Raw genomic sequence first — 23,046 nt, 5'->3', positions numbered from 1 at the left:
ACTGTGTTGCAAGCCTGATTTCAGATATGAAAGACTTGGCTTTGTAGCCTCTTTAAAGGAGCCTATCATATAATGTGAACATACTCAACTTTTATTGAGAAAAGTAGTATTTTTAATTGGTAACTGTCGTATTCTACCATTCAACAAAACACTCACAAATATTGAAGAAATAAGGCTGTCATGGGAACCAAAACGTACCACATCAACACCAAATTAAGCAAGAAGCAGTAGTGGAATTTGTATAATATATGTGAAAATCATGCATTATGCATGCACATAAGTTGAAATAGTGAAAATGCCTACTCAAGACCTGTCTATGAGCAGTTATTGAAGCTACAAGTATCAAAGTATGAGTAAGAAATTTGCATGCAATCATGCGTGCAACTGAAGCAATATGCAATAACATTTAGAGAAAAAAACAACTAATATTTCGTATATATTTTACAAATCAGTACCGGATTTATAAAAATGCTGTATTTCCAGTCTTCTTGCTATGATCACAAATAAAAGCAACATAATGTAATGTGTGATTACAAGGTCCACCGAAGTGAGAATACCTAGAAGTTTATTATCCAGATTGAAATTACTATAGAATATTTTTATTTTCTGTAGGGTAAACTGAACATGGTATGGTTTATTTACACAAAAATGAAGTGTGAGACATTTCTATAATAATGTCAAGTAAAACTAATCTACCATCACTAATATAGCATTTGTACCTCAAACTAAGTTAAAGGGAAAAAAATGGGAGTGGGCAAGACCAACTAGAATTTTGTGGTAAACAAGCATGCCATTAGGTACACAGCATCCTCACATGCTCAAGGTTAGTAAGCGGGATTCCACACACCACAATTGCTCTCATCAGACATGTCTATGCAGTCTGCCTTGCCGTCGCACCTTTTGCGAACACTGAGGCAAGTTCCATCAGGACATCTGAATTGGTTATAACCACATGCTAGGAGTGAGAACAGCAAGAGTCAGTGAGACACTTCACAGAAAGCATAGCAGGAAGAAAACCCACAGGAGGGAAAGCAGAGAAAAGATGAGGCGCACGAGAGAAACACAAAAGCAGATTCCTCACTTGAGATGAACAAGCAACAAAGGTATTTATTGCAGTAATGAGCCGAGTCTCCTGGGTCACACAATTTTGATTAATGAAAAAAAAATAGTACACAAGGCATGTAGGTGTTAAAATGTACAGAAAATATCATCACTATTTCAAAGCAAGTGAGGAACTGCAGCTTTATAAAGTGTCATTAAATAATGTTAGCTTGATGAGGTATAATAAAGCACTGCATGAAAAAACACTAATGCATGATGATGCATGTTAGGTGATCAGCAAGCTGTGTAGGAGATGGCCGTTTAATACTAGCTCTGTCAGCTATCATGTCATTTATATTTACGGAGTAGAACAGCAAAAAAGGGTATATATCTACGCATAAAACTTTCTCATTATTAGAAAATTAGTGCCAGTATTACAGCACAAGGGCTGCCCATTGTACACAGAAGAAGATTATTTAGGAGTAGAATTTCCTATCAGCACGGGCAACCAGATAACGTAACATTAATATGCGCCAACGGGGGCGCATGCAGTGGCGCGAAAAAAAGAAATGCAGAAAAGCCCGGGAGGGCTGCTCGGCGCGTTCTGTTCGGCGGCGCCCGTGTCTTCCGCTCAAAGCAGACGACAAGCAGACGACATGAGCGTTTACTTCAGCGGGCAAGCCGTAATGTTGTATTTGTGGGCCGTTAAGTCAAACAGCAACTGTTCTTGTTGGTGTCTGTTTGAGGGTCATAATACTAACAGTGCTGCTACGTGCAGTGTGCCCTTCGGAATTTGCTTGCCTAAGATGAGGCGCAGGTGGGATGCACGAATGCCCTCAGTCAATGCCTCAGTAGAACTTGTCACGCGCGCGGCCGAACGGGAGCAACACACGCGACCGGTTGCCTTGGCAACCAAAATGGCGATAATTTATTTCTCGGCCGCCAGGTGCCACCAGCATGATAGTGGTTCCGTGGGCTTGTGACATTTTCTGGTCACCGCAAGTGGCAGAGTTTCCATTCCTAAAGGTTTCTTGCTCCGTGCCATTGGATAACTACGAAGTGCTTCCACTAATAAGGTACGCTTCACTATTTCTTGCATTCAGTTAACTTGAAGAAATGAACTTCATTGCCCACTATGTTTCCTATGTTATTCAGTGTTACTCATCTTCAAAGCACTTAATTTGACTTGAAACTTGCTACCCCCAACAACAATGTGGGCATTGAAACGGGACAGTTCATACAAGTCAGAGTCGAAATTGCACAAAAGCTTGGAACAAAGCAAGAAGAACAATACAGTGCTTATCTGCAACTAATGTTTATTGCACACTACACAAGGAATATAAATATTCTGGAAAGGGAGCAACACAAGGGGAAAAAATGGCCAGGATTATTACAAGCAATTTCATATGTTTCGCTGACCAGCTGTAAGCGTGGGCATAGATTAAAAATATCTCTTTATCAAACAGATTAACCAAAAATGTGTTAATGCATTTTGAGCCACCTTTTGTTATCCTTTGTGCTTCGTAAATTTCACAAATTCTCGGGATTCTACACTTCCACAAAACAGTTGTGTTGCTGTGATCAGGAGAGCACCCAAGATCATTGCAGTGCAGTGGCAGGTCTACTCCGTATGTGCACAATGAAGTAGGCAGGTTCAAGAGGATGGCGGGGCATGCCAATAAGCGCATGCTTATTTCCGCTGTTGGGCAAAATGTGTGGACTCGGAAATTTGGTGATTCAAAAGCTTCCTCATGCACAATGAACAGAAATATACCACCAGTGCCACTGAAGTGTCCTGTGCTTTTGCACTGTTTTTGACTCCAATAACTGTCATCAACTAAGAAAAGCTTTTTCAACCAAAACCTAACGGGCACAGATAATAAAACACTGCTTTGCTTCACACATATTATAAAAAAGTATGCCTAACTTATATTAGGAAAGCATGAAGTATCTTTTAGACATGTGGCCTGTCGTGGAGTGGTGATTCAGCTTGTGCAACAAGCACCTCAGTGATTTATTATATGTGTTCAAGTACTTGAAAGAGTTTTTGGAATGTGGTCACCACTAAAATGTCAAATTTCTTCCCTGCTTAAGCATAGTGCCAAAATTCGAGGCCATATTATGGCTGCTACAGAGTATGATTCTCCCTTCCAAAATGTGCACCAAATCTCTTATGAAAGTTGGTGTTTTCATTACCTTTGTAACCTGAAAACTTAAGTGGAAGGTGCACACATCCTCATATAGACTAAAATCACATGAAGAAATGGCTCAAAGTTAGTTTTATTATGTACAGCTTTTATTTGTTAAATACTATTAGTTCTGCCAGACATTGAATTAGATGAACGAATGAATAAACCTGCAATTCCAAATAGCTTCAATTAATTAAGCCTACAGTAATAAATTGCCCGTACAGATGAAAAATTACTTACCACAGTTCTGTTCATCAGTGTAATCATTACAGTCATAATGACCATCACACCTTCTCCTGTAATCTATGCATGACCCATCACCACACTGGAACTGGCCAGGTTCACATTCTGAAAAAAATGCATGAGCATCCAACCACATTTTCATGCAATTTTCCCCTTTAGAACACTACACAGATATGTCAAATGAAGCTGAGACTAGCAGGCAATAATACTCAGCTATTCACCCATACGAACTTAGGTCCAGGACAACAGAAAGGCAAGAAAAAATTTGACGAAGACACTGCACGTGGGAAAAAACCGCATAAAATGAAGATCATACTAGTTCGCTGCTCAGGGTATCAGAGATTTTAAAGTGTAATAAGAAAGAAGAGAAGCGACAATTTAGAATTCTGACTTCTGTCAAGAGAGGTGTCAACGTTCTGACACTAGTTGTATTGCATTGGTTTCTTTATGGAGCAAAGTTCATATCAGGTGTGGGGATGCACAATTCTCATGCATCCCCTGATGTTGTTTTCCTCGCGTGGCTTTACGGCAGCGGCGGTCGGTGTGGTTGCAGCGTATTATGAGATATGGTGCTAGTGTTGCCCGGCTAACGCCACCTAACAGCGGGGTTACTTGGGCGCAAAAGGGAGAAGGGGCTTCCTCTTTGACATGGGGTCGGCGGGCAGCGCGGACGCTTTGCGCGTGCGCCGACACGCTCTCTGTGAGACCGTCTCGCAAGGCGTCGGAGTGGGGCACCGGAATGGACGAACACAGATCGTTCAAACGCGCCACCGTACACGTGACTGTACACGTGAATGATTAGGCATTGGTGCCTAGCATGCGGGCAAACATATTCGCTCATTACCCGGTCGCAATGAGGCGGCCTTCCTCGATTTGTCGTGCACCCATCTGAATGTTCTATGGGTAGTAATTTAGCTAGCAGGCATTTTTATTTTTTATTTACAGATACTGCAGGCCCTTCTCGGGCCCATGCAGGTGTGGATACTTAGAATACAGACAAGAGAAGTAAATTTAAATGAAGTACTTGACATAGTTGCAAAAAAATAATACATTCAAAAGTGGAAAAACATGGCAATACACTGGACATAGATGGCATAAATGAATGCTCGAACAAGGGAATATCATCAACTCAGAGTGCACTCCACTATTGGACTCAAATTTCAACAAAAGTTGATATTACTAATACTTTGAACAAATGATTCCAACGAGACGGAGTTCACTGCCTCCTCAGATAACATATTCCAATAATAAATTGTGCGAGGAAATAAAGAGAACTTGTGAACATTAATGTGGCTGACTGGTTGTCTAATACTTTTACTGTGATGCATTCTCTCTGATTGTTTGAAAGGATCCTGAAGATATCATTCCCGTGATAGCTTAAAGTTCTCGTGATAAAGTTGGTAAATAAATGTTAATCTAGATATGATCCTGCGCTGCTTAAGTTTTTGTAGGTTGGCCCTATTACGTAAGTTGTTAATTGACACTAGAGTGACCGAGTAATCAGAATAAATAAAATGTAAAGCTAAATTCTGTACTCTTTCGACTTTATTAATCAAGTATTGTTGGCAAGGGGTCCAAATAACAGATGCATACTCCAATTTTGGTCGTACTAGCGCTTTGTATGCATTTAGTTTTACTGCAGAAGGGGTATTACGCAGTTTCCTTTTCAAAAACGACAATTTCTGTAGTGCAACCCCGACATACATTTTCACCATTTGAAGTTACCCAATTGAAGTTACTCGTAAGTGTGATGCCTAAATATTTAACTTTGTCGGTTCTCGTGATGGTAACATTACCTAAAGAGTAAGTAAAGTCAAGGGGCTTCTTTTTGTTGCTATACGTAATGGAAGCTGTTTTAGAAGTGTTTATTCTTGAGCCCCACCTTGCATGCACAACACGCATCAATGGAGTGTAAAGAATTGTTCAATTAGGAACAATTAGAATTGTTCAATTAGGTTCAATTAGTGTATGAAAGGAGGAATAAATGTCCTTTTAATTGTTTGCACTACTGTGTTGTCATTCCTTTGTCCCAAGAGCACGTGTGAGCCCCCACACAGGACACTCCCTTGCCATGTAGAGCCTTGAGACTATGCAGATAAAATATGGACATTAAGATATCAACTGTCTGAATCACAGATATCAACTGAACACTTGCTTGCCAAATTAGTCTATAGTTGCCTTGTTTATTGCCCAGGGCAGAAAGCAACATGTGCAATGTGATCAAAACATGTGATGATTTCTCACACAGTACACTGCACTACTGCAACAAAATTAAGAACATGTTAACTTATAACGCCAGTAACGTTACGCACTGAATATGGAAAGCCAGTCCAATTTCTCTTCATTAAACATATCTACACAGGCGTTACAAAGTTAAAAATATTAACACTGTTCGCGTACCGAAAACACATAAATTAGACATACCTTTTAAGTGGCAAGATCCATCAACAGAGCCAGGTGGGTATCGCTCATAGCCTGGAGCACAGCGTTCGCAACGCCTGCCTTCGAAACCAATTGGACATGAGTTGCAGGTCACTTGGCCATCAGCCTCCAACACACAGGTTGGTGAAAACCTAGGAGAGCAGCATGTATCGCGAGTCAAGTGTGAATCTATGAGCTAAAAGTGGCAGTGCTAATGCAAAAAGCACGCATCTGGCCATTTTAATATTATTACTTTTTCCAAATGTATTCGTTTAGTTTATATTGAGTTCATTCTTGCAAATTACTCCCATGCACACTCAGTAAACTGATTCCATAAGTTGAGCAAGATAAAGCTGCATTGGAACCACTAAGCAACAGCCCTAATATGTGGAGTGTATGCATGCTGGCTTCTTCCATACAAACAGGTGTGCTCACAGTAATCAAAATACAGTGGGGCAAGTTGCCTGACTACTGCCATTACGGCAGTTATAAGTGGCACTGGCAGGGTCCTTACGCATGTGCGCTGACATGCTGGGATTGGTCTAAGAAAGTTGGTCAGTTCTCAAAACATGTTCATTTTGAAAGAGTCCAGAGACTGCCACCAATCACGAGACATTTATAAAATCTGCCACATAATGAATTGGTGTTCTGCGTAATTGTGTCCTGCAGTCTGTAAGGATGGCTTTCTAGGAAAATTACAGGTGAAGCACCAATGCACTTCGACAAAGGTTGGTGCAATTTCGAAGCTGCTGCTGGTCTCAGGATTCCTGCTAAGTCCAGATTATGTTTAACCATTGCAGTGTGGGCTTTCAAGTGATTACATGCTTAATGGCCTTATTGCTATCATTGCACAAATTGAGATGTCTGCCACTGCTACAAGTCTTGGCCAGTAAATTTTTCCTTAAATTCCTCATTTTTAGTTATTTGAGACAGTCATTGCTGACCACTCCATGCCGGTTTCTCAAGATTTTCTGCAACCTCTATACAAGTGGGCTGGTTAAGTGAACAACACAAACTACAGCCATCAAAACTACGAGATGATCATGCCCTGTGTAGGTTGTATTTCGTGTAAAGTGCAAAATTCAGTAATACAGAATCAACATTCAGTTCTCACTGGTAAAATATTTTGGTTCATTTTCCAGTTTGTTATCACATTCTTCATCTCTTTTTCTTGTTTTTTCTTTTTTCAAATTACACTGAACTGGCCAGAGTGGCCATCATTCCACAGGGGCTGGGGAAAAGGCAACCGCCTAGCGTTCCGTCATTTTCAACACCACTGCTTGCACAATATAAGTTAAGTTAAAAAAAGTTGTTTCTTTTCAGTGAAAAATTATTCCTTTATCTTTCCCACATAAGTGATGAGCTCAGCTCATCAATATCTATTTTGGTAAAACAATTCAGAAGATCAGTGGAGCATATTAAACATCATTTTTCATTTTGGAGTCCAAAAGATGCTTTACTACTTGTCTGCGTCTTTAGGCTAGTTGTACAGTATAAGTAGGTTTGTAGAGGAAATTTGAATGAACATCTTTTCTGTTTTATTGCTGGTGGCTCTGCAAATTCATTTTCGTATTTTTTTTTTTTTAATGTTATCCTCTCTAAAGAATGTTTAACACTTGTAGGGCATTGGTGAAAACCTGCAAAGAAGTCTGCATGTGTAACAATTCACAAATTGTTTCATTAAAATATATCAACAAGCTAGAAGCTTAGCACAATATAGACATTTTTAAAGTTTGTGCCAAACAACTACATCATCTAGGAAGGTGCACGGCACTTTATAGGACCCTGAGGTGGTTTTTGTAGGTTAGCTTGTAGAACATACAACTACGCCACACACATGCCTATGATACTAATTATATTTTTAAAGATTCACAATAAAACACTCAGATGTCATGAGTCCTTGTGTCTACCAGAATTCCAAATGAAATGAAATATAGTTAAACATCTCCTTTTAACTGTTACTCCATGCAACAATGGACTGTAATGGTGAAAGAAAATATTGCTTTCTGCACGGCACATACATGTAATACACAAAAGTGCAGAAAAAAATGAATTGAGAAATAACTGGAATTTGAAAAAGCATGAGTATCTAGCTAGTTTTGACATACCAAAGATGTTTGGTTGTGAAAATCATGCTCGTGGATACCATCTATTCTTTGTATTTTTTTATCTAATAATTTTTGAAAGGTTGCCTGGGGCTGATTGTGCAATTCTGCCACTTCAGGTAATTTACTAGAAGATGCAGACAGTACTTTAAAAATTACAATGATCAATTAACTAATTAACTATGCACCACTAATGAACTATTTAACAAGGTGCTTTAGAGTAGATATTGCAATTGGAACTGAAGTCAAACAGTAACGAAATCATGTTCATTTAGCACAAATCCTGTGATTTGCAGTAGTTTTCAAGTATTTGTTCCTAAATTATGTTGAAATATACACTGATGGTCCGCTTAAACATTGCCCCAAAAATCTTCCTCGCCCACTATTGGACAAAACTGACTAGAACAATGCATTACGCAACACATTTTGGAGATGGATATAGTATTGAACTTTGAGCACATCTCAGCATTTCTGCTAACTGCTTATGACTTCATTGCTACCTGGTTTCAGCACTAAATAACCAAAAAGGCAGTTAGTGAAATATCATTTGTCAGCAGATTGCATTATGATTTGTGCAAGTAACATCTTAAACAAAAAATGGTACACCAAAATGTGCAAGGCTGACAGTAATCTGGAAAACCATGTCCCTTTTGTGCAGGGTGTTAGTGGGCAGAGACGAGGTACTGGCCCACTTAGAAGCACAGAGGGGAGAGTTATGTTAGTAGGAAAGGAGGAGGTTACCATTCTGAGGGGAAACCAGCAATCCAGGAAGTCATAAGGCTGAACAAGGAATGGGCAGGGCGGAAGAGAGAGAGAGCAAGGTGTTGGGAATGCAGCCTTTATGCAAGCATGCTGGAAAGGAGCACTACAGGGCTATGCTAACATGGCAACACACTATTTAAATGCTCCAATAGGTACAGTACAACACACGGGTTTGCTACAAGCTCCATGACTATGGCAATGTCGACCATGCTAATCCAGATACAGACCAGATACATATATCAGATCTATTATATTTGCTTCCCACAAAATTATTGTCACGTCAAGCAGAAATGTGTTTAGGCAACTACGTGCTAGGTATCATGGTAAGCAATTCAGCACAAAAACTACTTAGATGCTAATGAATGAGAGAACAACAGCATGGGGAATTTTTTCATTATGAAATGTGATTGCCAAGGCTAATTAAAAGAAATAATAACACATTTTTGTCCTTAATATCTTGTCCTATAAGAGCAGGATAAACCACTGGGCTGCCCAGGTTTGTTCTAGTGTTACCCCATATTGTTAAAAAATATTTCCTCACAAATGTAGTGTGCCTTACTTTTTTAGTACAAATGCACATGTTATTATCATAATTACATCATACTATATGATAAACATACAACATTGTTATATATCACTCATACATCGGTATTTCATGCAGGAAATTTAATTACCAAGGCCAAATTGCATCTGCATGCATCATGCAGTTTAGCAGCAAAACCACATGATAAAATACAGAGTTGACTGCATACAACTATAGTGCATGAGTGCATGCCAACTAAATGGCTCACAATATTTGGACTGTAACTGAAGGCATTCTATCTACAATGTACAATTATTTGTAAGAACTTACAAGTCATAATTAAGCCAATATTAATTGCACGCTTCAGAGTTATTTCCAATAAAAATGCCAGTTTCATGTCAAATGTCAGTTTTTTATAAATAAGCTTTTGCAGATTAATTTTAACATAAAAGTGAAGCTCAGAGGCTTAGCCGTCTTAGTATACTGATACAGCATAAGGCATTTCAATACAAGCAAGAACTAAATATTTTAATTTCACAATGTTGCATAACTTTTGCTTAATGAGGAACATATAATAATGTACCTCAAAATGCTTTCATATCATAGAGTGCAGAAGAGGAAAAATCAGCCACATTATCTGACACAGTAAAAAATGTTATTTAAAAGAAATGTCAGAAGAAATGCAATAATATATTTTTCAAATAAATTTTAAATTATGTCAGAATCACTATACATTGTTATAAGCTTAATAAAAATTGTACATGCAATAAATGTACGGCTAGTGGACCTACATCTTCTCATGTTGTAATTGATAATTTACCCTTGCAACTCAATGCTGTGGGGAAACAAAATTTGGGATAGCTAGAGCCCACATCACAACACATCACAGCACAAAAGCTCACATCAGTGCAAGCACTGTGTGCTAGGCTGTTCTGCAACACATTTGCCATATTCTTGTGTTTATGTCACCTCACCACGGTCTTTCTGAAAACTGAAACATAATTACCATTTTATACGAAAGGGTCTCAACGGAGAGAGAATTCAAACTTGAGCTTCCTGATAAGTGATAAGAGGCCAGATCATTCATGTCTTACACTTCTCTGTTAGTTCTTTATATCTGGCCTTGTGTGCCACTCGCTCAGCACATGCTTATAGAAAATTCTCTTTAACCTGAAGTATAGCTTGCAAAGGTTGATTTTGTGTGGGAAGTTTGTCATTGTTTCTAGCAGTGCATGATTTTCATGCTTGTCTATGCCCCCCAAAAGAATGTTTTAATAAATAACGCGATGCAAATAAATTGCATTCAAAAGCAAAATAAGTGAAGAAGTGTGACAGGTTCAGTCCATTATGTAGAACAAGCTCACGCTGGGTTGGGTTTTGTGCGCACATGCTCTTACTTTTTGCATCACAATGTGGTACTTGCATGCTAGCCAATTGTTGCTTTATGCTTATGTGTTGAATACCAATAAATTATGGGGTTTAGTGAGCCATACCTACATTGTTGCTGTGGGGAACTTCATAGTGTTGGCTCTGGATTAATGTTTATCATCTGTTGCTGCTTAATATTGATTGAAACAAATGTGCACATATGATAATTTTTGCTTTCTGCCTTCATTAGAACATGATCTTCATCAGTAGAATGCTGACTCTGCTGCGCAGAGCTAATGTGGTGGGTGCACCAACACTTGACGATCAGTCGGTGCTCACTGGTTTCCAAGTGGTTGAAAGCTCGCGTATCATATACAAAGAAATTGTAAATTTGTACAGACTGGTATTACATCGCTATACTTAAACATTTATGCCAGATCTTCGTTTCAAGTAGTAAAGGAGTCATAAGCACCTACTGAATGGCAAGCAAGGACCATGCATGAGACAAAAGCTTTGTGCTTACTGTCCAGGTACATCAACCATAGGGCATGGACAAGGCTGGCAATCACTTGGTGTACCTCGCCTTGCATCACCATAAAAACCTCGCTTGCAGGTTTCACAGCTTGGACCATCCGTATTGTGCTGACAATTCTGCAGAGAAATCAAGCCACATGAGCATATAACAGAAACCTTCTATTAAGAGAGCAACTGTGGGGATGCGCGACTCTCGCGCGTCCACTGATGTTGTTTTCTTCGCATAGCTCGCGTCTCCTGTAGTCCGGCTTCTCCGCGTGGCTAAGCGCCAGAGGCGGTCGTAGTGGTTGCGGCGCGTTGCGAGAGATTGCGCGAGTGTCGCGATACTAACGCCACCGAACGGCGGGGTGACTTGGGAGAAAAAGGTCGAAGGCTCTTTGGCTTGGGATCGGCGAACAACAAACACGCAGGAACGCTTCGCGCGTGCGCCGGCCCGCTTCGCGGGACCGTCTCACAAGGCTAAGAGCAGGACATCGGTATGGACGAACACGGATCGTTCGACCTCGCCACCGTTCGCGTGACCGTACACGTCAACGACTAGGCGATGGTGTCACAGCATGATGCGAACATATTAGCTCGCTATCGGGTCGCGGTGAGCCGGACTTCCTTGATTTGTGGCGCGCCCATGTGAATGTTCTATTGGTAGTAATTCGGCTAGTGTGTATTAGTGTATGAAAGGTGCAATAAATGCCCTTTTGATTGTTTGCACTACTGTGTTGCTGTTCCTTTGTCCCAAGAGCACGTATGAGACCCTACACAACCCAGTTATGCAAACTGCGATTAACATGTCTTGAACATTCTTGCTTAAAAAAAAAAAAAGCTTTTGTGTTTGATGCATCAAGAAACTTTACCAGACAGCGGCCAGTCTGTTGGTCACAGGAATTTGAATGGCCATTGCAGTTGCAAGGAAGCACGCCTTGAACGCACTCTCCAAGGTAGGGCCCAGATCGCCGTCTGATGTAGCCAGGGGCACAGTTCTACAGAATAAAATGAAATAGTTGTACGGACACAAAATAAGAGTTCTTGGGGCAGTTTGCAGTATAAAATATTAAAACAAGAAGTAGCCTAAAAATGCATTAGAAAAAAAAAACTATTTTACCTATGCTTTTTAAACATAATCAATATTTAGCCCAAGTAAAGTACATTTTACCCCATATAGTAACATTAATCTAAATTGTCACGCCACTACATGATAATAGTATCTCTCCAGGTGATTTTTGCTCATTCAAAATACAGTACTCGCAATAAGTGCGGTTCATCTGAACTAGTTGGCTCTGAGCATTCACTATAAATAATTGAAGCGTTATTCATTTCTGTACAACACACATGTACCCACATTACAATAAAATCTTACCTCACAAGAATTCCCAGTGTAACCTGTTGGACAAGAGCACTGCTCCACAAAAGATGCAGGAGGATTCTTGGGACTCGAATAAGAAGCTGAATCCATCTCAAGGCCATGAACACTGAAAAATAAAAGAGTGGGGTAAAATGAATGCAGATTTTGAACTGCAAAGCAGCTAATGCAAGGGTGTGTGATGTTTGTTCCGAGAAAAAAGCCCTGATACACAAGCAACATCTGAACTTATATGCATACATTTATTGTGTCTATATACATCTGCAAGTGTATAAGGATCAAACCAATGAGCATAATAATAACAGAGTCAAATGATCGAGTGTGTGTAAAGCTATATGCATTTGAAATAACTACAACTGCAAGATGTTCAATCGGGCAAAGTTATATTGGCCAATTCTAAACAACGAAAACAGCTGACAGTGCTGTTAAAACAGTTTTGGATTCCAGCGAGAAAGGTAACTGCACAGGCACATACCTTGACTCTGCTAATTCACTGTCAAAGCTGGCTCGAATAAAAATGCCTTCCACATTTTGCAGCACAAGCATGATGTCTTCCCTGGTGGCTGTGTCAGGGCTACCAATGGCACTGTGTCGGGCATCCTTGTGCCATTCGCCCTAGAAATACAAACAAAGACAATCAGCTAATTAATAGGGGATTACAAATCTACCATAGATCTAGCTACATTGTAGACTAAAAAAAAAAAAAGAAGATTTAGCCGACAGCCACTGAAAATCCACAAGGTGGGTACTGCTGCCTCAGGTCTGCTGCTAGTATAAAAAAATCCTATCATATTCTGAGGTCAGCAACATTACAGTAGAGTGCAAAATCAATTTAACCAACTTAAATACCTTGAACTTCTCAACGTAAATAAATTGTTTTATTCTCTTGGATAATTTCTGCAAAAGGCAATGTACTACACCTGTTTTGCAATGAAATGTTGCACTGCATTTCTAATCTTTCACAGCAGACGGACACTTTGATTTGCATGTTGCACATGTTATTTTGGAAATCCTGCGAGCTCACAGGGTTGCCCACCCTTTTCCCAAGCTCGTTATGTAACTCATGTCAGCACACGTACACTGGCATAAATAGTGTGTTTTCATGTGCAAAGAGTCCTCTGTGCAATCCAGTGAAATCACAGCTTGCTTTATATAAAGTAATGGCCTTCAATACTGAATAAGAACACTAGTACTCTAACACTTAAATTGTGAGAACACTGCTTTGGTTAGGCCACTTTAGGTGATGCAGGTGAAATTTTGCACCTGGACATTTCATTTAGGCGATTTTTGAACAAAATATTATGCAGAAATACCATTTCACAACATATCCACTAGTAGGGCTTCTATAAGGACATAATAATTTGCTTCCACTGCTAAAGCATGAGAACTTTGACCTTACAATATTTCCAATTTGATGAAGTTCCTGTCTGAAAAATAAGACTTACTATAGTTGTTGAAATATATCACAAGGCATGACAGTATATTGAATAATAAGCTCTGGTAAATCAGTTCTGCGGAAGCCCGCGAGGTGGATGAAAGTTCAGTAAAATGAGAAATTGTCATCCACCCGACTGTATCACGAAGCTACATAGGAAACCCAGACCGGTTTCTCAGAAAGAAAGCTTCGCGGTTGATGAAAAAAAAGAGTAGCTTCGTGCCACCGTCAGGTGGATGAAAATTTTCCCTTTCAATAATACGCTCTGCATCCAATTCAAGCTCCTACCTCCACAAATTGTACTTCAATGGCATTGTCTCTCAGAGGACCATACGACTGCCTCAGGGTGTGATACAATGTGATCCCATTTCCTCTGATGATAATGTCTGCAGCTTGAACAGGTCTTGACGATGCTTGGTACCTAAAGGTGTACTTCAGCTGACCTCCATAGCTGTTGATCTGAAGGCACAAAAAAAAGCTTTTGACCAACTGCAAATTCTGAGAAGACAATGAATATTTGCATGTATAGTTATTCACTTAATCATTTATTAATACTGTGACTCCATAGGGGTATCTTCGTAGGCTAAGGGGAATTGGAAGGCATAATTAGGGATGTGCGAATACTCGAATATCATCGAATCGAATCGAAAAGTGAACGTTCGAATAATTCGATTCATGAATTCAATACTTAATATACAATTTTTCGAATATTCAATATATTCAATATGGAGACCCGTGCCGTGCCCCATGTCGTGTGCGCTGGGGAGTCCCTTGTGTTCGATGTCACCCAAGCCAGCGCTTCAACTTGTTTTCGGCGCAAACGGAGCACCGAGCATACCACGTACGGGCTGCCCCGTCTGATGCATTGCGGACTTTGTCACTGCGAGCGCTCCTCAATGTAGGCCCAATGTGGGATCGCATACACAGCGCCCGAACGCCGCAATCCACAGAACGGCACCATGTTGGAAACCTGCCGTGACCCTCCAGATTTCAGAATCTTTGACAGGTGGCAAATGACACGCCGAACGTGACAATGAAACTGCAAGGTCGGCATCTCCTTTTTACCGTCGGTGCACTACGCACGGAGCGGTGATTGAGCAGTCATTTCATCTGCCACACCTGCCGTAAAGTTGGAACAGCCCTTCTGTATTTTGGAGAAAGAACTGGGAAGCAAAGGCTTCTATGCAATAAATAAAAGATTGCTGCATAATACAGGTCCACTAATAAACTGAGCACCTCATTGGTATTCAGTACAACAGCTAGAATGTCACTAAGTCATTAGTTTTAGAGGTAAAAAAAAACTTGGTTTAATTCAACACAAATTTTATTGATTAAAAATATATATTTTCCAGACCTTCATATACTAGAACTGAGCTGTAATGAGTGCAGACATTTGGAGTTCCCTTTATTAAGAGCATCCCGTACTGTTTATCATGATTTCTGTGTACCTAAGTTACTGATACCTTTTCTACATTCTTGTTATGCAATGCTAGAAGATTACCGAGCATGTGCAGCTCCGTGTTTTCTTGCCAAAATTTTGTAAGCATTAAATTTTGTGAAAAAATTTTCTGATATTCGATTCAATATTCAGATTTTCTTTCTTGATTAATCAAGTTCGATATTCAATTTGAAATTACTATTCGGTGTTCGTGCACCCCTAATAATGTACGTACAAGTACGACTCACTGTTGCATTACAATACGATTGTTAAGATTATCTCAGTCAATAACAGTTCTGTGAAAGAAAAAAATGCAAGTATTGTTTATAATAACTGTAACAGTTTTATGCACAGCCAGTAATTTTCCCCTTATGTAAACAGTGGAGTAATCCAGACTGTATGAGCTTCCTATGGAGGCACCGTCAATGCCCTCTGCAGCCTCCATAGGGATTAATACATCTTCTTGGGCGAGTTGATTCATAACTGAGAAGAAAAAAAAACAGCAGCACGAAAGAAACAAGGACACACAAGGTTAGGTTAGCTAAGGCCCAGACAAGCACCAGTCCTGTGCACTCATCTCGTCCTCGTTTTTTTCACGCTACTGCTTTTCCTTCTCCATAGGGAGCTGTGGTGTGCCTAGGGGATGCCGATCAACACCACAACAAAGACACACAAAGGACACACAGAAACCACAGACATGCAAGCAAACAATTAGGATGAATGAAAACAACCAACGTTTCGTGTCTCGTTTGTGTGCATCCCTCTGCTACCTGCTGAATGTTGACTTGGTTTCAAGAACTTAGAATTACAACATTATAACTAAACTGAGCGGTTGAATGTCCCAAATTCTGTACCTCCAGATTAATCTCGACCCAAGGTTCTTTTACATGTGCCCATAGCATGGTGCATGAGCACTTTTGCATTCTGCCCCCCTTAAAATGCGACGACCAAGAATCAAACCCATGACCTCATGTGTAGCAGCAGAACAACACAACCACTGAACCACTGAAGCATGCATGTAGATAAATGATATGCTGCTTCATTCCCTTGTGGCTTCAAAATCAGATGCAATGCTAGTACACAGCACAAAAACACACTTCAGCTGCTGCTCGCTGATCCTAGGGACTAGAATGCAACAGTAAATAGCATACATTATGCCTGAAACTATTGCAGGACATACCTAAACATTGTGTTATGTGGCATGAAGTTCTGTGTAAATAGGCATTTCTTGTTGCCCTTCATACTTAAGGGAAAACACGGGAAATGCGGGAGATGGAAATTCAAGACAATGAGCAACACGAGAACAAGGTGAGAGCTGGAGCCAACGTTTCGACGAGTGAACTTGTCTTCTTCAAGGCGACATATGCTCTCCTCGGCACAAGCAGAGCATATGTCGCCTTGAAGACAAGTCCACTTGTCGAAACGTTGGCTCCAGCTCTCACCTTGTTCTTGTGTTGCTCATCGCCTTCATACTTGAGGTACATTGTTGTGTGCACAACAGTCAACACAAACACATAGGCACTTACTATCTATTTTCACAAGTCATCATCTTGAACTCTTGTACTTACAGCAGCTACTCAGCTTCAACCTCACAACGAATCTCCAACCATTTTTTGTGACACTCTCTTAGGAGCCCTCCTTCACCAACAACACTTCTCTGATATTGAAATGTAACCTTCAGAGAATGACTGAATGTGTGTCAAGTTACACCTATGCGGCTCCTGCGTTGCCCAGGGGGCGCTGCGAAAATGGTGCTAAAAAGCGCCCTCAATCCGAAACTGGGTAGCACCAAACTCGGTCGTCTGCTTCGGAAAGCACATTTACAATATGGACCCGCCACTTTCGGTTGTGTTGTACCACGGCTCACAGCGAATATCGAGCGCCGAAGATTTTTTCAGGGGTGGCACGCCGTATACGTGTACGCCGTTCAAGAAATAAGCGGCAAAGTTTTAGCGCGATGTCAATCGCAAGTGAAGCGAGTCGCGTACGAAGTTGAACTTCAGGTAAGGTTTGCACGCTGCTATATTCAGGTGCACAAATGTGAGGAAATGCTTGCCTATAAATGAAGTCACAGCAGTGATAAGCAGACATCACATGTACGGAATAGCTTGAGCGCACGACGGTACGTGCCGCGACGACAGCGGTCTTTCAGCATGCCGTGAAACGGCGGGACTCCTGCAATCTTTGTTGACTGCATGCCGCTAGACAAGTAGTTATGCCTGCGCTGTAGTAGCTACCATCTGTCCCTTTAGCAACTGATAAATAACTGATGCAATGCATATGAGCTCGCAGTAACGTACGTACGTGCAAATCCCGCGCTGCAGCGCGAGCTCGTGTGCTACTCGCTTGATGTAGCTCTTAATCACAGTGCTCGAACATCGATGTGCAGTAATAAACACTGCCTTGGTGCGCTGCGTTAATGTATTGGCTTGAGGTCAAAGATGATCACATCGAACCTGTGTTGCTCGTAGTGGGGTAGTGAAGTTATCCAGTGCACCCGACGCTCCGCAGCGCGAGGCCCTGAAGGAAAACGGTAGAATCTGATGTTAGGATTGAGGCCTTCTTGCTCTTGGCAATCCACGATGCAGCAGTAACGACGGTGACGCTTTTTCGAGGCTGAGCTAGCTCTCTCCGGATCGGCGTCGCTGATGTCTTCTGCTTCCAGCATTGCATCCGACGGCACACGTAGAGTCCGTTTTCGTTAAACTATAGGCTGCGGCCAGCTCACAGCGTAGTCGGTGTGGTCTGTGCGAAGTGATGAGCCTTTTCGCACTCGAAACAGGACAGAAAAATGTGCGAATCGACGCAAAACTCGGGCTCGAAATGTGCTTCGCCACAGCCACGGCTCAGTACTACCCAAGCTTGTACTACCCAGATGACGTTTTTCACCGCCACCAGGCGCCGCTACTATACCTCAAACTCCAGCGCAAGACGCCCATAGGAAATACACTACAGGTTTCTTGTTCTGTACTTATAAATATTACATTTCTTCAATAAACCTCAGTTGGAAGTAAGCGCCAGTGCTGTGTAGTTTTTTTCTTCTTTTTTTTGCGCTACTGTTTTTCCTTCTCGGTTGTGTACCAACCCACGAAAATGTTTTACTAAGTTTATTTTCATTTTTGCCCTCGTAAGTCCTGCTTAATTTACTTACCTGATTTCCAAGAAATTCTGCAGGCAGGCTCCAGTAGTAGTGAACAGGTGCCTCTGACGTTTTTACTTGGCTGTCTATCTTGAACTCTCGATTTGCAGGGTTAGAATGCACTGCATTCTGGTTAGGCCTAAACTTTTCTGTGACATCCATGTAGCTTCCATCAGGAAGAATGCTCATAGTGGCAACAGACACTTCATTGGCTAGAGGAATCTGGTAATGTTGCAGAAAAAGGAGAAGGAAGTAAGCATTGTACAGCATAATGTTTCTTAAGACTTGCTCAAACATAATGGCATATTTATAAACAACATTCCTGCTTTCACTATGAGGTATCTCGTTTTCTATAAAGATTTGCAAGGGCCTACCAACATCTGTTCGAAGTGGGTAATGAAATTTAATGTACTAGATAAAACATTATTCTGTGCACAGATGGAAACAATATGAATGCTAATGCTTAAACAACAAATCATATACATATCTAGTTTAACGAAGAAGGTTGTGTAGAACGATGAGCAGCAATACATGGCATTAAATTATCATCCTTGAAGCTGTTGACTTGCCATGTGACCTAACACAAAATGTTATTGTCATGGTGATTGCCAAGCAATCATTCATTTATAAAAACTGCTGTTTTTTTTTTATAAGACCATTTAGGTTTTTACACATTCAGATATGTTCTCTCTTTATGAACTACAGTCAGTTTCACTGCAAAGTGGCACTGTTTACACTCCCATGCGTTCTTGAGAATGTCAACATCAAAGCACAGCACAGCAGCTTCATATTCTTCACCTTCAGTCCTACTTTAATAATGATTTGGTTCATTTACTTAATGTCATTAACACCATCTGCAGAGCACCCCAGCCTCCACCTTCTACGTGGGCACCATTTTATTCAAGATAATGTAGCATAAATGTAGTGGAAACCTCTTATACAGTTGAATGTCAACATGGTGAATCGCTTTACTTTTAATATCTCCATGTCCATAGAATCTCATGTATTAATTTTTAGCATCAATATAAAGAAGTGTGTTTATTTGAAATTTCCATACAACAAAACTTCACCTCTTTCAGGTAGGAAGACGGATGCATTCAATTAAAGCTGGTGGTCAAACAGTTGAACTATGTGTGGTTGTCTGCAGATTTGGCATGCTCGGTAATCCACGTGAGTGTGGTGGAATGAAAGCTTAGCTGCGCAATTGTGTACAGTACACATAAAGCGCAGAGTGCATGCACAATGCACAAGTGTTGAGGGTGGCACGTAGAAGCAGCCATGTTGTCTATGGAAACAAGCATGGGTGTACAGTGCAGTGGAAGAAGCCATGGGGCATTGTGGATTTCTTGACAATGCTTAAGTGGCCTAAGTTGGCAAGCTTCCCACCAACAGAATATCAACTGCAGAAACAACCACTGCACTGATATATACAAAGACAGTGCATGCTGTGAGGTCATGGCTGAAAAGGAGCTTGGAAAAGGAGGATGTGGCCCATACATAGATAATTTCCCAAGTAAGTTTTTCTGAAATGATTAGGTCTAAATTTCGGTTATTTCAATGTAATAAAGTTTCGATGTAATTAAGTAGAGTGCCAATTTTTATGACTTCGATATATCAATGTTCAACTGCATTAGCCTATAAATTAAGTTCTTGCATAAACGCATGCTCCGCATGATGGAAGCTTGCTGAGCTCTTATTATGGCATAGTTTTTAAAAATTAGTTTACCTGCTGCCAAAGCAGCCCTTGCTCCTAGTAACTTAGTTTTTGGAGCATACTAAAGCCATCATTCTCAGTTTTGAGCATTGCCCATTCATACAAAATAAGATTGCAAGAGCTCACAGAATGAAAAGTTCTGTGAAATTTTTCATATGCTTCAAAATATAACAGTATGAGCCTGGGCATTTATTAATAATAATAATAATAATAATAATAATAATAATAATAATAATAATAATAATAATAATAATAATAATAATAATAATAATAATAATAATAATATATTATTATTATTATTATTATTATTATTATTATTATTATTATTATTATTATTATTATTATTATAAAGATTTTTAAGGCAATTCACACTGTTGATGACTGTCGCAACCTGCCGTCTGAGCTGCTTTCTTTTTCTAAATGGTGCACAGATAATAACCTCACCTTGAATGCTGCTAAGACCAAAGTCATGACTTTCACCCGCAAAACAGCAAGCATTTGTTTTTCTTATTCAGTAGATTCTGTACCATTGTGTAAGGTCCGTGAGATCAATGATCTCGGTGTACTTTTTGATACAACCTTACACTTTTCAGCTCACACTAAACGCGTTGCAATGCGGGGTATGCGCTCTCTTGGCTCTGTTTGCAGACTATCGAGATAATTCAATTCTCCTACACCGTTCCATAAGTTGTACACAACAATCTGTCTTCCTCAACTCGAATACGCGTCGGTCGTCTGGAAGGGCATTTCTAGATCCAACAGTGACATTATAGATCGCGTCCAGAAAAAGTTTCTAAGCATATATCATCCCCTGCTCTAGCACTGTTGGATTATTGCCATTGCCCTCACTTCGCTGCCAACGTAATCGCGCTGACCTGCTTTTCCTTTACAAACTCCTTCACGGTATCCTCATGTGCCCCGAATTCCTCAGTTATATCAAGTTTAATATTCCGCGCAAGATCACCAGAGAACACAGACCTTTCCATGTTGCTGCCTGTCACCACCAACACTCAACCGTCCACAGAATAGAGTCTTTATATCGCCCATTTTCATCACCTTGATATTTTTCACAACTCTCTGTCTTTGTTCTGCTCTGAGCTTTCCGTTGTTGTGTCTTAGTTTCACATATTGTTCAACTTCCCTTCTCCTCCTTTTTATTTGTATGCATTTTGCGCCTACGGTTACATGTATGTACACTTTCTTTTTTTCATGATTGTTATTTGTTATTCATTATTTTTTTTTACTGATATTCCCGTGCTGTATGTATTTCTTTTTCTATGTATATGTGCGCCAGCACCTAGACCTCATGGTTGTTCCTGGGCACGATAAATAAATGATTGATTAATTGATTGAAACACCATTTACTTCCAATACCTTCCATTGTAGAAGGAAAAAAAGAGCTTAAAATTCGGCTGTCAGTCCCTTGAAGAAAACTATATCTAAACTGAGCCTGTGGTGAAAGAATACATGTAAGGTTGATCCATGAGCAATATAAGTATTGTCTGCCTCAAAAACATGTAGCCCACCTTCACCAAAGCCAAAATGTATGCGAAGCCTTAGGTCAGCACTGTTCTCCAGCAGTGGCCAGCTCTAGTAGAAACTCTGGAGTCTGTAAAGGTCACTATACCTTTCAATGCAGCTTCATGACAGAAATTACACCTATGCTTCTCTTTCTTTTTTTTTTTTTTTCAAACAGTACCTAGTGATGTGTACAGTGAAACTATACCAGTGGATGCCTTGGAGTTAGGTACGCACAGAACAACAGCAGTATCAGTGCTCAGGTTCAAACTAGTGCAGACTGCTGCCACTGGCACCTTGTGGCTTCCTATATGTCACAGATTCAAAATACACACTGGGTCACTGCGAAAACTTCATTCTGCAACTGGCTGTGGCATGCCTGGTTTGTCTGCAAATCTCATATTACATGGAAAAGGGGCCACTGAACTCTTAAGGTTCACTCTGAGGTGAATAACAAATGAAAACACTGCTACCAAACTTAAGTGTGCATGTCACATGCATTGCAATGCAGCTCTAGTTAATGTATTGATTTTACATAGGTTATGAGTACACTGCATCTGAGCACCTCTCTTACAATGCATGTGGCAACTGTAAGGAGTACAGTATTTGGCGGTCACATGCCACTGTGCCAGCCAGTGAAAATATGGAAAATAACTGTGCAACAAAGATCCTTGAGGTGGGAGATTTCCCTTTCAGTTTCAATATACTAAGTCTGTACCAGCCACGTCAGTCATTATAATATTGCTGCATGGACTTGTTGCTATGCAGTCTTCCTCATACATTTAACGTGAACTAGTTGAGGATGCAAGATTGTGCAGCATCTGATACCTTGTTTCTATTCTCTCTGGGTAACACTACCTTCAATATAATGCACAGGATTACTTACAGTTATCTTGTTCAAGCTGCTGCTATGGCAAGTCTGAGAAACACCAAAGCAGAAGCAGCGCAGGCATTCCGAGCTGGACTGGGCCTTGTCATTGAACAGTGGTGGATGGCAGACACCCTTGTCTGAAAACAAACAGGGTTAATATAAACTGTCAGGTTTAACAAAAAATCACGGAAATATTACAAACTAACAGAGAAGCTTAAGCCAGCTTGCTTTTGATACAAGGCACACAAACGCAATTTTTTCCAAAAGCTTTCACAGCCTTCACTGTTAAAGCATGTGGCTTATAAAAATTATGTTGACTCATGGGCACAAGCTTGACAGCTCAACACTGTAGCACTGTCTCTAAAGTGTTGATCTTTTTAAAGCTAAT

General features: G+C 40.4%; 1 protein-coding gene across 41 annotated transcripts in view; it reads right to left on the bottom strand.

The window, feature by feature from the left end:
• LOC119446815 (basement membrane-specific heparan sulfate proteoglycan core protein) overlaps window positions 1-23,046 on the bottom strand; it is a 436,128-nt gene that overhangs the window by 126,125 nt on the left and 286,957 nt on the right. For 38 of the 41 annotated variants that reach the window (XM_049664395.1, XM_049664396.1, XM_049664417.1 and 35 more), the window contains 11 exons: window positions 22,674-22,795; window positions 18,568-18,777; window positions 14,267-14,437; window positions 13,019-13,158; window positions 12,541-12,652; window positions 12,038-12,163; window positions 11,176-11,303; window positions 8,741-8,779; window positions 5,898-6,046; window positions 3,471-3,578; window positions 848-955 (listed from right to left, as the gene is read on the bottom strand). In XM_049664395.1, the coding sequence (XP_049520352.1) occupies window positions 848-955; window positions 3,471-3,578; window positions 5,898-6,046; window positions 8,741-8,779; window positions 11,176-11,303; window positions 12,038-12,163; window positions 12,541-12,652; window positions 13,019-13,158; window positions 14,267-14,437; window positions 18,568-18,777; window positions 22,674-22,795 (1,413 nt within the window). The remainder of the gene's footprint in view (window positions 1-847; window positions 956-3,470; window positions 3,579-5,897; window positions 6,047-8,740; window positions 8,780-11,175; window positions 11,304-12,037; window positions 12,164-12,540; window positions 12,653-13,018; window positions 13,159-14,266; window positions 14,438-18,567; window positions 18,778-22,673; window positions 22,796-23,046) is intronic. The other 3 variants (XM_049664397.1, XM_049664425.1, XM_049664398.1) reach the window with 2 other exon arrangements.

This window comes from Dermacentor silvarum, chromosome 3, assembly GCF_013339745.2.
Source record: "Dermacentor silvarum isolate Dsil-2018 chromosome 3, BIME_Dsil_1.4, whole genome shotgun sequence".
Lineage (NCBI taxonomy): Eukaryota > Metazoa > Arthropoda > Arachnida > Ixodida > Ixodidae > Dermacentor > Dermacentor silvarum.
Note: the sequence above shows the minus strand (reverse complement) of the source record. Positions and strands in the feature narration are given on the sequence as shown.